The 15,541-nt window shown below is 42.6% G+C and overlaps 1 protein-coding gene across 1 annotated transcript in view; it reads right to left on the bottom strand.

Annotated features, from left to right (window-relative positions):
* CCDC180 (coiled-coil domain containing 180) overlaps window positions 1-15,541 on the bottom strand; it is a 60,339-nt gene that overhangs the window by 21,502 nt on the left and 23,296 nt on the right. Inside the window, exons 18-26 of the mRNA XM_049626849.1 lie at window positions 14,255-14,294; window positions 13,631-14,127; window positions 12,152-12,381; window positions 8,442-8,617; window positions 6,889-7,069; window positions 5,795-5,941; window positions 4,999-5,143; window positions 4,467-4,583; window positions 854-952 (exon numbers count right to left, since the gene is read on the bottom strand). Coding sequence (XP_049482806.1) covers window positions 854-952; window positions 4,467-4,583; window positions 4,999-5,143; window positions 5,795-5,941; window positions 6,889-7,069; window positions 8,442-8,617; window positions 12,152-12,381; window positions 13,631-14,127; window positions 14,255-14,294 — 1,632 coding nt within the window. The remainder of the gene's footprint in view (window positions 1-853; window positions 953-4,466; window positions 4,584-4,998; window positions 5,144-5,794; window positions 5,942-6,888; window positions 7,070-8,441; window positions 8,618-12,151; window positions 12,382-13,630; window positions 14,128-14,254; window positions 14,295-15,541) is intronic.

Below are 15,541 nucleotides of genomic sequence, written 5' to 3'. Positions count from 1 at the left end.
AACACAGAGGTCACAGGGGCTCTGCAAAAAAATGAGAATAATATGAGGGATGTGTATTCACTTAGTGCTTTGTGGATGTTTGAACTTTTCTCAAGAAGCATGTGTTACTATGCAAGAAAAAGCATAGAGACTAAATGTCCTCTCAGTGCTAACAAACATGAAACCTCAACTCAGTCACTGAAACGGAAGAGAAAAGACAAAGCTTGGTGAGGAAGGAACATCCCATTCAAGAAACCTCCAGTTGAGACATCTGGTTCTCGAGTGCCTGGTCGAGCTGTTGGGAAAAGATTGCCTGGGGAGGCCGGGACAGATGTGGAACAGGGGACAGAGATGTGTGCTGGTGGCAGAAAAACAAGCATGTAAACAACGTAAACATCCAGAGACCTGATGTGCTGATCCACACTGCTCTAATTTGGACATTTTAACCAGTAGTAATCGTAGAAAACAGTAGTAACCAGTTCATGTGCAATGATCAAAATGAGCAAATGAAAAATCAAACAAAAAGTGGTTGTTCAGAAGGCAGAGTCCTGCCTGCTTCTGTTTTTCCTCTAGGGCTGAGTTCCAATTACAGGGAGGGAAGCCTGGTGACATCAGCAGGGGAGTGAGGTCAGACTGAAGCCCCACGTTCACTGGACTCTACATGCTTGCCAGGGAGGGGCTGGGGGCGAGAGAAGGTGGCTGTTTTCTCTTCTCTTCCTTAATTTCAATGGGTCCAACAGGGGTTAAGTAGGAAGGCTCAGAGGCCCCTCTGGAGCTGGAGAAATCTTGATGACAGATGTAAATTTACTTTCAGTTTGATTCTTGTATAATGGCATCTTTACTATTCATAGCTTAGCAAATACTGAATACTTACTTTTTTATCTCCCTTTGAGTTTCGACACATTTCTATTTTCCTTTGAAGCTGTTCCAGAGACGAATTCAATCCATCTGTTTGCAGATTGGATTTTGCAACCTAGAAAAACCAGAACTTCCAAGGTTTGTTTCTAGAATACTTATTTTTTTATTTATTATTTTTTAAATATGAAATTTATTGTCAAATTGGTTTCCATACAACACCCAGTGCTCATCCCCACAGGTGCCCTCCTCAATACCCATCACCCACCTTCCCCTCCCTCCCACCCCCCATCAACTCTCAGTTTGTTCTCAGTTTTTAAGAGTCTCTTATGTTTTGGCTCCCTCCCTCTCTAACCTCTTTTTTTTTTTTCTTCCCCTACCCCATGGTCTTCTGTTAAGTTTCTCAGGATCCACATAAGAGTGAAAACATATGGTAACTTTCTTTGTATGGTTTATTTCACTTAGCATCACACTCTCCAGTTCCATCCACGTTGCTACAAAAGGCCGTATTTCATTCTTTCTCATTGCCACGTAGTATTCCATTGTGTATATAAATCACAATTTCTTTATCCATTCATCAGTTGATGGACATTTAGGCTCTTTCCATAATTTGGCTATTGTAGGAAGTGCTTCTATAAACATTGGGGTACAAGTGCCCCTAGGCATCAGCACTCCTGTATCCCTTGGGTAAATTCCTAGCAGTGCTATTGCTGGGTCATAGGGTAGATCTATTTTTAATTTTTTGAGGAACCTCCACACTGTTTTCCAGAGCAGCTGCACCAGTTTGCATTCCCAACAACAGTGCAAGAGGGTTCCTGTTCTAGAATACTTGTTTTGATCAGCAACATATTCAGCAAAACATTATCTAAGAGATGAATTAAATATTGGAAAAATGAAATTGGTGGGGGGAGATGCACAATGTTATCAGAAACTAGATCAATGCAAATGTAAAAGTTTTTGTTTTAGGGGTGCCTGGGTGGCTCAGTCGGTTAAGCGTCCGACTTCAGCTCAGGTCATGATCTCACAGCTTGTGAGTTCAAGCCCCGCGTCAGGCTCTGTGCTGACAGCTCAGAGCCTGGAGCCTGCTTCAGATTCTGTGCCTCCCTCTCTCTCTGCCCCAACCCACTGGCATTTTGTCTCTGTCTCTCTCAAAATTAAATAAACATTAAAAAAAATTTTAAGTTTTTGTTTTGTTTTGTTTTTTTACTGTCAAACAGATAAGGTTTAAAAATAAAATCAACAACCCACAGTAGTGGTTGAGGGTATGAGGAAGAACACACTCATGACCAGCTGGTGATGAGTTGTCTGTAAAAGCCACCTGGAAACATGTGAAGCCTTAAAACATTCATGCTCTACCCCAGTAATTCTAGCTCTGGGAGATACCTTACAGACATAATCAGAGTTCCCTGTGCAAGGGTATTTATCATATCACTGGGATAATAAGTGAAATCCAACAACTATTTCTCCAAAAAGGATTGGCTAAGTAAAAATGGCAACACATTCAGGAGAGGGAAGCCAGAACAATAGTGTTTTCAAATAATCTTTAAAGATTATATAGCTTACAAAATTGTATAAAATAGAAAGAGGCTGGATTTTGTGTGTGTGTATGTATATGTGTGTGTATATCTTTTATATATTATATAATATAATGTATATATAAAATCTTTATATGCATAGAAAAAAGCCTAAAAATAATTCAAAGCCTTTCCTGGCTTTATTGAGATATAATTGACATGTAACATTATGTAAGTTTAAGGTATACAACGTATACCTTATTATAAAGGTATAATTTGCATAATTTGACATGTGTATATATTGCAAAATAATAGGAGATTGGATTAGTAATCAAAACCCTCCTGACAAAGAAAAGCTCAGGACCTGATGGTTTCATGGGTGAATTCTACCAAACATTTAAAGAAAACTTCACACCAATTCTTCTCAAGCTCTTCCAAAAAATAGAATAGGAGGGAATGTTCCCAAACTCATATTACAAAGCCATCACTACCCTGCCGCCAAAGTCAGGTAAGAACACTACAAAGAGGGTGCCTGGGTGGCTCAGTTGGTTAAGCATCTGACTCGGGCTCAGATCATGATCTCATAGCTCATGAGCTCAAGCCCCACATAGGATGAGCTCGTGCCCTGCTTCAGGTAGCACAAGCCCTACTTCCAGTGAGCATAAGCCCCGCTTTGGGTGAACACGAGTTCCATTTTTGGGTGAGCCCTGTTTCTCTCTCTCCCACCCTCCCTCTCTCTGTTTCTCTCTTTCTCTCCCTTCCCCTCCCCCCTCTCTCTGCCCCTCCAGGGATTTTCTCTCTCTCTCTCCCTCTCCATTGCTCACTTGCGCCCTCTCTCTCTCTTAAAAAAAAAAAAAAATAGAACACTACAAGGAAACTACAGACCAATATCCCTTAAGAATATAGATGCAAAAATCCTCAACAAAATATTAGCACATGAAATTCAACAGCACATTAAAAGCATTGTATACCACGATCAAGTGGCATTTACCTCTGCGATGCAAGGAGGATGGTTCTACAAATGCAAATCAATCAATGTGACACCACATTAATAGAATAAAAATAAAAATCATTTGATCAGTACAATAGACACAGAAAAAGTAATTGACCAATTGGTCTATTCAGATTTCCTATTTGTTCATGATTCAATCTTGGTAGATATATTTCTACAAACTTATCCATTTCTTCCAGGTTATCTAATGTGTTGGCATATATAATTGGTAATAGTCTCATGATTCTGGTATTTCTGTGGTATTAGTTGCAATGTCTTTCATTTCTGACTTTATTTGAGTCTTATCTCTTTTTTTCTTAGTCTGGCTAAAGGTTTGTCCATTTTGTTTATCTTTGAAAAACCAGCTCTAGCTTCATTGATCCTTTCTATAGTTTTTCTGGTCTCTATTCCATTGATTTCTGATCTGATCTTTGTTATTTCCTTCATTCTGCTAACTTTGTTTTTTTATTCCTAGTTCCTTGAGGTTTACAGTTAGGTTGTTTATTTGAGATCATTGACCTGGGTTCACATTTTGAAATTTAAAAACAATTTTTTTAATGTTTATTTTTGAGAGGGAGAGACACAGAGCACAAGCAGGGGAGGGGCAGAGAGAGAGGGAGACACAGTATCTGAAATGGGCTCCAGGCTCTGAGCACAGAGCCTCACATGGGGCTTGAACCCACAAACCCCAAGATCATGACCTGGGCCAAAGTCAGATGCTTAACCAACTGAGCCACCCAGGCACCCCTGAGCTAGGTTCACATTTTGGCTCTACCATTTAAGAGCTCTGTGTTCTTATCTAAGTCACTTAATTATTCTCGGCCTCAGTTTCTTTATCTCTAAAGTAGGAATAAAACAGTACTTGCCTCCTACAGTTCTTGTGAGGACTAACATTGCTAATCAAAATAAGTCAGTTATCAGGATGCATGGTGCGTAATAACTCAATGAATCCTAGAGGCTACTGTGATTTAATCTCTGTCTTCCTGGCTGGAATTTAAGTTTCATGGGGGAGAGCCCACAGTGGTATCCCCAGCACTTGGGACAGTGCCTGGCATGCAGGTGTGTGTGTGTGTGTGTGTGAGAGAGAGAGATAAACATCTACCAGGTAAAAAGTGAATCTGTCCTACCTCGCTCTTGATGTTCACTTGTAGATTTGTCAGCAACCGCTGGATTTTCTCTATGAAAATAAGGTCCACAGACAGGTTATGAAATTTGCTTTCAAACTTATTGATGACATCATTGGCCTGTAGAGAAATATAAAAAGTAAAGGAGGGGGCCGCCTGGGTGGCTCAGTCAGTTAAGCATCAAACTTCGGCTCAGGTCCTGATCTCACAGTTTGTGAGTTCGAGCCTGCGTCTGTGCTGGCAGCTCAGAGCCTGGAGCCTGCTTTGGACTCTGTGTCTCCCTCGCTCTCTGCCCCTCCCCCACTCACACTCTGTCTCTGTCTCTCTCAAAAATAAATAAACATTAAAACAAAATTAGAAACTGATCCTTTTTTTAAAAAAAGTAAAGGAGGGAGGTTTACTTGGAACGTATGAACTTTGGAAGCAGAGGGGGACAGGCTCAATTTTTTAGAAAGGGGGCTTGGCAGGGCTCATCAGGCAAAGTACAAGGGCGCCCCAGATGCCTGGCTGGAGGTCAGGGGCAGGGCTCCCCAACCTGGTCCAGGTATTCATTCTCCATCTTCTCCATGTTGATCATGATTAAACTTTCAACAAACTCTATTCGAGAAGCTTCCTTCTCCAGTCGATGACACAGTGAGTCAATTTCTTCAGCAGAAAAGTTGCCTCCATCAGAAAACAATCTGAAAATAGTTTGGGAGAAAGAAAAGCCACTGATCAGACATGAAACTTCCCACCCATTCCAAATCCTGTGGTCGACAAGGCTTTAGATTAAAAGTTTAAGATCATAGAAAAATGAATGCAGGTCGTTCAAAGATAGAAGCAGTGAAATAACCCAAAAGTCCTTCAAGGGATGAACAGAGAAACAATATGTGGTATGTACACAAAATGGAACAGTATTCGGAAGGAATGAAATTCTGACACGTCACATGGGTGAGTGTTGAAGACACTATGTTAACTGAAATAGGCCAGACACACAAAAGGACAAATATTGTGTGATTTCACTTATACGAGGTACGTAGAGAAGTGAAATTCATGGAGACAGAAAATGGAATTGTGGCTGTTGGGGGCCAGGGGGAGGAGAATAGGAGTTAGTGTTTAATGCGTTCAGAGTTTCAGTGTATAAAGACGAAAAATTTTGGAGATGGATCGTGGTGATGGTTGCACAACAATGTGATTGTACTTAATGCCACTGAACTGTACACCTGAAAATGGTTAAAATGGACAGTTGTACGTCCTATATATTTTGTCACAACAAAAAATGGAGGGGAAACAAGACCACTTCTCGATAGAGAAAGCCCAGTGTCCACAGAGGCCCCGACGCTGGCTCCCACCTGCAGTGCTTGATGAACTCGATGTTGGCGTAGTGAAGCTTGCCCAGGTTCTCCTCCAAGTACTGGCGGAAGCTGCGCAGGGACACCTGCACGACGTCGATGTAGCTGAGCAGCTCCTGGTGCAGTGTGCTGCTGAGAGTAACCAGCCTGGGAGACACAGGAGGGCAGGATGATGACGTGGGCATGGCAGGGCAGCCTGGGGGCGCTGCTTGAGCTCCACTGCGGTGCCCATCTGTGGGGCTACCAGAACCACTGCCATGTTCTTCTGGGTAGAAAAAGAGGCTTTGAAGGAAGCTCAGAATGCCAGTGTGTGCAGGGCACAGTGCGGAGCTCTCAGTGTGCTGGGTCAGAGGACATCCCTCTCCTCTCTCTGGCCCTTGCCATCAAATTACTAAAGGAATTCCTAGGTCCAACTGATCTGGCTCCTCCCTGCAGCACAAACTTTCTCTCTCACTCCTGCGCCTGGTGTTCTCCTGAGGGAACACCCTGCAAGTTCCCTCTTCACCTTTAAGTCCACCCTAACCAGCGATCTCTTGTGTATCTGACCGCTGTCCAGACACCTGTGAGGGCTCCTCACCTGTTACCTGAGGTCTCCCTAAGCACGCAAGGGCCTCCATCTAAAATCCCTGAATGGCTTCCTTGGAGCCCTTTGCTCTGCCGTGAGCATATCCCCACCTCGAGCTGGGCCAGTGCTCCTTGCTGAAGGGAAAAATTCTGTCTCCTCTTCACCTTCCTCCATCTCAGACCAGGAGGCCTCCTGCAGGAAGTTCGTCCCGATTTCCCTTGATGGAAGTGGTCTCTCCCAGCACAGATGTTTCAGGGCAGGTTAGTAGCATCCCTGCATCCTGAACATGTGTGCCCTTTTCTCCCTAGCTGCTCACCCAGCCCCCAGCCCCCTGCCCCCAGAAAGAGAGTTCATACAGTTAGACTCACTTGTGTGAAGAGGAGAGCTGAAGAGCTGAAAAGAGAAGGTTGCTGTGGGGCCTGGCAAATGGACTCTTTTATCCACCAGGGAGGAACCACTCCTTTGAAAGCAGCCACCTGGCTGAGATTCTAGGGCTATGGGGCCAGAGCGGAGACTCCCAGGGCCATACCTCTGGCTCTTTGTGGCATTCAAGAAGATATGCTCCATGTCGTAAATCTTGCGGCGGAAGTTTTTGCTCTTTATGTTTTGCTCTTCTTGGAACCGGTAGAACATCAGCCTCTCCTTCCTCAGCGTCTCGATCACCCCAGCACAGTGGCTGTCCAGCTGCTCTTGATGAAGCAAGAGCTCAGCTGGAAAAGAATGAAGGAGAGCTGAGGCCCTCTGGGATCCCAAGTCACCTCAGGACGTTCCCCTCCCAGACAGTGACAGCTGTCCGTGCCAGGGGTTAGCTTGGGAATGGGTACAGATCTCAGAGAGGCCAATCTGACACTGCCCCTGGGTGTCTAACTAGAGAAGAGGCTGTCCAGGCTGTGTGAAGGGAGGTCTCTGCTGGTGGAGACACCTGGGAACAGGTGGGATGGGTGGACATGTTGGGAAGGGCAGGGGTTGTGGTGAGAGGCTCTGGAGAAAACAACCAGCACAACACTGGGCAGTCAGAGTTTATTGCTTTAAATCAATGACTACTCTTTCCAGGAGCTTGAATTCCAACAGACTTCTACGGTGGAGTAAACAGAAACAAGATTTGGCTTCAAAGGCTCCATCATAGGCCTTTAAAACTGACAGATAGCCCCAGGTCAGTCCACCCTACCTCCCTACTACCCACAGTGGTGAAAATTCTGTCATCCCAGCCATGCCAAGAATGAGTGCAGTGACTCTGGGGCATTGTTTCTCTGACCTTGATCTCCGATCACGCATTGGGTCAGGGAGCCAGGGAAGAGCAAGAAATAGAGCATCTCAATTTATATTTAGTTTTAATGCACATATTTTCTAAATGAAGACAATGAGGTTCCAAAGCCAAGCAGGTCTCCCAAGGCCACAAGCATTGGGACTCCAGGCCAGGCAGGAAGAGTTTGTCACTGCTCCAGGCAGGAAGAGTTTGGGTCGGACCATGTGTGGTCTCTCTGGGAGCTGGAAGGGTCTATGAAGAAGCTTGAATTGTGACATAAGTGAAAACCAAACAGGGTCATTGAGGATCCAACTAAAAGTATGCCACCCCCTAATGGGGACCTCTGCCTAAGAAAGAAATGGCACCTCTTTTTAAGTTATAAACTATAAGCTGAAATTAATGCCTACCACTTGCTCAAGATTCCTCACTGTACCATTCCAGGGAGAGTTGATTACCACCAACAATATCCCCTTCTGCAAGCAAGGGAGGGATCAGAGAGGTCAGGTAACCTGTTCAGAGTCACATAGCTAGAGAGGTTGAGCCTGATAGCTCTGATTCCTGAGCTACAGGAAGCATCTGCTATGCAGGTATATATCTGACAGGTGTGTGAGCAGATCTGAGATTCACACTGCTAAAGCATGACAATACTCTTCATTTTAGCATCTAAAAGTCCTGTTTTTAAAAGAAAATTTTTTAAAAATCTCAAATGTGGGTACCTTCTCTGCCAGCCTTGGAGATGGAACCCTCACACAGGGGCACCTAATGAACGCAGAACTGTGGTGGCACAGACACCAGCTGTCTGGGGCAGGGTGGCCTTTCCCAGGCTGGGTCTGTACCTGCTCTGACATTGTGGATGTCCTTTTCAATGTACTCAGCTCTTGGCTTGTGTAGGTGCAGATGCAGCTCTAGTTCTGAGTCCAGCTCATCAATCTTGGTGGCCACAGTGACCTGGGTTTTGAGGACACGTTGGTCAAACCACTTCTCTAGGTGCTCAAAAAAACCAGCTCGAAGTCTGAGGGAGAAACCAGTGAGGGTCAGCCAGTAGCAGTGGCCACAGAGAGAGCTTCCATATTGTTATATAAAGCATTTCCCTCTTTCACTTCTTATTTTATTTCCTAACTACATGATATTCTTTTGTCTGGATGGACCATCATTCATTTAACCAGATCCCCTTCTGGCAGACACTTTATGGTTTCCAACCATTTGTTCTTCAAAAAAGGCTGCAGTGAATAACCTTGTATATAAGTCAAGCATAGAAGCATTCTTGTAGGATAAATTCCCTGAACTGGAATTGTTGACTCAAAGGCTAAAATACATATGTGGTTCTTGAAGATATGGCTTGACTGCTTTCCTGGCAAGGCAGTCTGTTCCTATCTCTCCGCCGCCTTGCAGTGTATTGCTGAACTTTTGAATTTGACAATTTTGTCATGTTATGACCAAAACTGGGCATATTGTCATATGTTTAAGACTATATAATTCCTTTTTCTGCATACTATGCATTAATATATTTTGCCCATTTCTCTGTTGTGAAGATGCTCTTTTTCTTTTCAATCTCTTTATATGGGAGCTCCTTATATATTAGGAACGTGAGGTCATTTGACTGCAATGTGAGTTGCAAATACTTTCCCCAATTTATCACTTTTTCCTTTTCAAAATGTATGTATTGTTAAGAAGGCTATGTGTTGTTAAGGTGTTGGTTGTCCCCAGATTTATCTATAGATTCAATGCAATAACAATAAAAATCTCAGGAGACAACTTCTTATAGACACCAGTGAGCTGATCTCAAGTTTATGTAGAAATGCAAATGGCCAAAGATAGTTGAGGAGAAGACCAAAATTGGAGAACATACTCTACCAGATATTAAGACTTGATATAAAACTGTAGTAATCAGGCAGGGTGAGGCAGTAATGCAAGAATAGATACACAGAAAAACAGAAAGGAGGTGTGGCAGAGCCATGGGGAGAGGGGAGTCTTCTGGGGTCAAGTGATTATCCATATGGTAGGAAATGAATCTGACTCCTATCTCACAAATTAATCCCAGGTGGATTTTACATATAAATGTGGAAATGTAAAACAATAACATTTGTAGTAAATACCATAGGAGGATATTTTCATGACCTTGGGGCAAGCAAAAATTTCTTAGATAAGAAAGAAAGTACACTAACCCTAATGAAAAAGGGTGATGAAAAGGACCTTATTACAAATAAGAATTTCTTTCTATCAAAAGATACCTTAAGAAAGTAAAAAAAGGCAAGCAAAGAGAGGGATAAACATTTGCCAGGTATTTACCTAACAAACGCCTCATATCTAGGATAGGTAACTTTCTCACATAAATTGATAAGAGAAAAGATTGACAACCCACCAGGAAAAAAAAATGGGCAGAAGATTTGACTAGACATTTCAAGAAAGACAACCAAATGTTCAACACTACTACACATTCACCAGAATGGCTAAAACAAAAACTGCTGACAATATCAAGTGTCGATGAGGATGTGGAGCAACTGGAACCCTCACACACTGTTGTAAACTGTTAAAACAAAATCGCTTTTGAAAACTCTTTGGTGGTATCTTTTGGTTGTATCTCCTCAAGAGGGACACACATATTACCCTATCTCTCAACAATTCCACTCTCAGTTATATATCTAACAGAAATGTAGCCGTATGTTCACCAAAAGACTTATACAAGAATGTTCAGAGTGGCATTGTTCCATTCCCCAGTGAAAAACAAGCCAAATGTGCATCAGTAGTAGAATGGATAAATAAAATGGGTTATGTATTTTTATAATGGAATACTATACAGGAATAAAAATGAGCTAACCCCACATTCAAAACTACATATGATGTCACTCATATGTGGAATTTAAGAAACAGAACAGATGAACATATGGGAAGGGAAGGAAAAATAAGATTAAAAACAGAAAGGGAGGCAAACCATAAGAGACTCTTAAATACAGAGAACAAACTGAGGGTTACTGGAGAGGAGGTGGTTGGGGGGTGGGCTAAATGGGTGATGGACATTAAGGAGGACACTTTTTGGGATGAGCACCGGCTGTTATATATAAATAATGATTCACTGGGTTCTACTCCTGAAACCAATACTACACTGTATCTTAACTAACTTGAATTTAAATAAATAAATTTTAAAAAATACATATGAATTTTACAAACATAAGGAAAGAATCCTGACATAAAAGAATGCACTCTGTATGATTCCATTTAAATAAAGTTCTAAAATAAGCAAAACTAATTCATAAGTTAGAATATTTGCTATCCTTGGGGAAGAGAGGGCAATGACTTGAGATGGGTACATAAGGGGGTTCCTGGAGAGTTGGTAATGTTCTATTTCTTGGGGGTACTGGTTACCAGGTGTGTTCCCTTTGGATAATTCATTGAGCTGTACATTCATGATTTCCATACTTGTCAGTATTGTATCCTTCAACATGCAAATACAATCAGTGTGATCCAATTTTTTTTTTTTCTGGTTAGTAGCAAGGCCAGATGGCATAGTGTTTCTTTCAAAACTCTGGAATCACATGGTCTAGATTCATATCCTAGATCTAACCACTTCCTATCCCAGAGATCTTATCCAAGCTACTAACTAAGCTTCAGTTTCTTCATCTGTAAAATAGGCTAATTATGGTACCCCTGTCATAGTTATTGAGAGTATTAAGTCTTCTCAATGCATATTAGCTCTGGTGGTGATCCTTGCTTTTCTTCTTTAAGGGGAGAACAGAAAATGGACTGTGGCAGAGGAAGGAGAAAGGATGAGTTTCAAGTCAAGAGATGTTTTCAAGGTGAGATGATGCTGAGGTGAAAGAGAAGACTCCAAAAGCCTGACTTAACTCCTTCTACTCCATGCCCATGTATACACATAGGAGATAGACTAATCAGGTGATCTCTGTCTGGTAAGTCCTGCGATGATATCGCAGAGTCAGGAGTGCAGTGGAAATGCTATCCTAAAGCCAATTGTAAATTTCCACATTTGGTCCAAATTCACTCCCAGAAACTTGGGAGTTAGGGGAGGTAAATTCTCAGTGGTAGAATTATGGGTCATTTTTATATTTTTCCTTGTACTTTTTCAATTTTCTAGTTGTCTGCAATTAATGTGTCATATAATCAGAGCCAAATACCATACTGATATACCTAGCATCTATAGTTATATAATTACCCCCCCCAAAAAAAAGAAAGAAAGGAAGGAAGGAAGGAAGGAAGAAAGGGAGGGAGGGAGGGAAACCCTAAGGTTACACATATGCCAGGTTAGAATCCCAGAAATATCTTGCAGAGAAAGCACTATTTCTTATGTACAAGGCCCAAGCCAGCAAGGCATCATTGGACAGGTGAAGGGGGTCACTCTCACAGAAGATATCTGTAACTACAAATAATTACTGGAAATTTGTTATTTTTGTTTGTTTGTTTCTCATCTCTACCTTCAGTTACCTACACATTTTCTTTTTCCAGCTGAAACTAGTCCAATCTTTTGTTATAATACCTCACCTTGTTAATAAAACACAGGACAAGAGAATGAGAATAAAGGGTTTCTACTCACTGCTTCTTAATTCCTAAAACTAGTCTGGATGGAATTATCACTTGGTCTAGGAGGTTGGCACTGGAAGTGTCATTGATGAGAATGGTAGAAAGGTTGGAATTGGGCCTTTTGAAACTCTCTTCTTCTTGTTCCAGGGGTAGAAAGACAAAATAAGTGTGTCCGCTGGAGGTTGTGAAGGACTCCATGTCTTCACAGGAGATCTCCCCCAGATGCTCTTCCTGGGCTTCGGCCTATGCAGAAAACAAGACTTTAGACTTGACATCATCACACATACCTGGGGACCCAACCCAGGATATATCCTTGATATCCAACCCAGACTATATCCTTGATATCAGGGTTATGGATCTGTGGGTGAAATCCCGCCTATAATTATTTTTTGCCCATATAGTGCTTTCAAAATGGGAAATTCTACAAATAGTCTAGATTTCTGATTTCTCTTAAAAATCAGAAAATCTGGCAATTCTGAGTCTCTCCGTTCCCACGTGGCATTATTGTCTGGAGCTGAGTAATGACTGCCTAGTTTCCATAGACTGAATATTGGATGCTCTCCAAAATTCATATCCCCAATGTGTTGGTATTTGGAGGTGAGCTTTTAGGAGGTGATTAGGTCAGGAGGGCAGAGGCCTCATGAATGGGATTAGTGCCCTTATAAAAGAGACCCTGGAATGCTCCCTTGCTCCTTCCACAGAAACACAGTGAGAAGATGGCTGGCTCTCTATGAACCAGGAAGTGGGCCCTCACTGCACACCAAATCTGCCAGAACCCTGATCTTGACTTCCTAGCCTCTAGAATTGTGAGAAATAAATTTTTGTTGTTTATAAGCTGCCCAGTCTATGGTATTCTGTTATAGAAGCTCCAAGGGACTAAGACAATAATAGTTCTCATCACTTGTCACTACTTTACACTTGGGTCTCCAGACCTCTTCCTATTACATGCCTGTGGGCATTTGAATCTGGGATCCCTGTTGCAAAACAAGTATGCCAATTCTCCACAGCAATATAGGAAAAGGGTCTTTTTCAATTTTGCAATTATGGCATTCAAGTTACATTCAAGATTTATTAATATGAGGGTCACTTCCCTGCACTCCAAGGAGAGCTCTATCTGCCGACTTGGATGCGGATCTTCTGTGCTACACAACAAGAGAATGGGAAAAGAGGAGGAATGGAGAGACTAGGTTGGTCTGTACTGTAAAGAGGAGCTGGGAAAGAGATGACCAAAAATGGACAAGGGAAGTCATACAGTTCACGGGTGAGTTCAGAGTAAGTTGCAGGGTAAGATGTTAAGAGAAGAAGGTAAATTTTTAAAAGCATTGTTATCAGATAAGAATTGGATCCCTGTTGGTGGAAGTAAAAGATGTGCACACATGTGTAAATCCCCACAGAGACTGCACCACTGGGGACTCCAGCTTGTACTAGGGATATGGACAGAGAGCCTAGCACACTTTCTCCATACACAGGAATGAATCCATTGTTGGCCTACCTCATCCATAGATAAACTCTCATGTTCTTCCTTTTCCTCCTCTTCCTCCTCCTCCTGCTTTTCTTCCACTTCATGTTCCTCCTCTTCCTCCTCCTCCTCTTCCTCTTCCTTCTTCTTTTTCTTCCTCCTCTTCTCCTTCTCCTTCTTTTTCTCCTCTTCCTCCTCTGTCTCCTCTTCTTGAACCATCACATTTTCCTGGTTCTGGGATGGTTTTAAGGAGCTGTCTCTTTTAACTTGCATTTCTTCTAACCCCTGAATAGACTCCTCACTGGACTCATCCATCTCGTCGCTCAGTGCAGATTGTTCCTGCTGGCTCGCTGCCATCTCTTCATTTAAGGAAGACTCGATGTCTTGATCTTCTCCTTCCATCTCTTCCGCTAGCCTGGATGAACTTGTTCCTGCGCTTTCACTGTCCTCACTTCTGCTCATTTCCACTTTAGCTCTCTGTTTACTCCTCCGTTTTCTCATACTCTCCTGGAAGAGCTTTTCCTGTGCTTCTGTTGATGACCAACCCCAAAGCACAAGGAAAAAAATGTTACCAAGGTCACCTGGATTGGGCCAGCTGGCCAACAAATGTACAGAGTGAAGTCAGAGAGGATCAGACTTGAATTATAATAGTGTTACCTGGTTCCCTGAGTTTGAAAATGACTTCCCCATCCAAGGTCTACAAAGAAAAAACACAGGACACTGAGTGAGCAGCACTGCCTTTCCCAGAATGCCACTTCTAAGGGCATCTCTTTTAAGTAAAAGGACCCATCCCTCCCCTTCATCTGATACAGGCCTTGATTACTTATTTCACTGGGATAATCAGAGTATTCCCAAACCAGGGAATCAGTTTTCTTTAATCCCAAGCAGGCTAGCAACTCTTTTTATCACACAATAGGTGATAATAAAAAAACTCTCATTCTGACATTTTGGTAGTGATCTGGGGCAAAGAGCAAGAAAGTATAAATTGAGAGATGCAAACAGGCAGAAAGGAATCTGCTGCTCCCAGTGCTGGATGTGAACATACAGAATGAACATAATTTACATGACCTGGGAACCCCTTCATTAACCCTATAAATTCTGAATGAAGTCACGAATGTACTGTGTTGTGGATAATGTCGATAACATGACACAGTGTGGGCTGTAGAGTTTGCAGTCTGGATTTGAATCCCAGCTCCTTTCAAGCTGAGTTACCCTGGCCAAGTTCCTTAAGCCCCACGGGACTCAGTGTCCTCCCTTGTGACACGGAGATCCTAATGGCACCTAAACTTTAACCCAGGCAACCAGACTGATCTCAAAGTGCAGATGGTAAGCCCACCCTTGTATAACTTGAGCTCCACCTTAACCTAGGTACCATATGAAGCATTTACTAACAAGTGGAACAGAGCTCCATCCAGAGAGGAAGGATTCTCTGAGGATCTGGGGACCCTGTATATATGAGAAAGCCTCATCTAGTTTCAGTGTTAACCACAAGTATTTTCAGGTCTGGCCATACAAGACTCCGGCTGGGTGTGTGGGAAAAAGACAAACTCTAGGAGTGTTGGACCAGGACATTCCAGGTATTCATACATTTACCCAGGGAGCATTCATTGTGTCTGAATCATGTGCAAGACACTGTGCTAAAGGCAACTGAAGCTGAATCAAAATTAGTGAGGTGTACCTGCCCTTCAGGAAATACCCACTCTGGATGCTCTGTAACTGCTGTATTTGACTGCAATAGATATACAAACACATCCAGACAGAGAATGCCTGAATTCAGAGCCCTTCAACCTCTTTTAATCTAAGCAAGAGATGGTCTCTTTTAGAAATGCCTCTAGCTTCTTCCTCCTTGATTTCCTGATAGATTCTCACTGGGCAGGAGTTAAGGAAGGTGTTCAAAGTTAAGGCAGATCAGAGCTAGAAGATATCCTCTCCCCTTTGCTCTTT

Source organism: Panthera uncia, chromosome D4, assembly GCF_023721935.1.
Source record: "Panthera uncia isolate 11264 chromosome D4, Puncia_PCG_1.0, whole genome shotgun sequence".
Classification (NCBI taxonomy): domain Eukaryota; kingdom Metazoa; phylum Chordata; class Mammalia; order Carnivora; family Felidae; genus Panthera; species Panthera uncia.
Note: the sequence above shows the minus strand (reverse complement) of the source record. Positions and strands in the feature narration are given on the sequence as shown.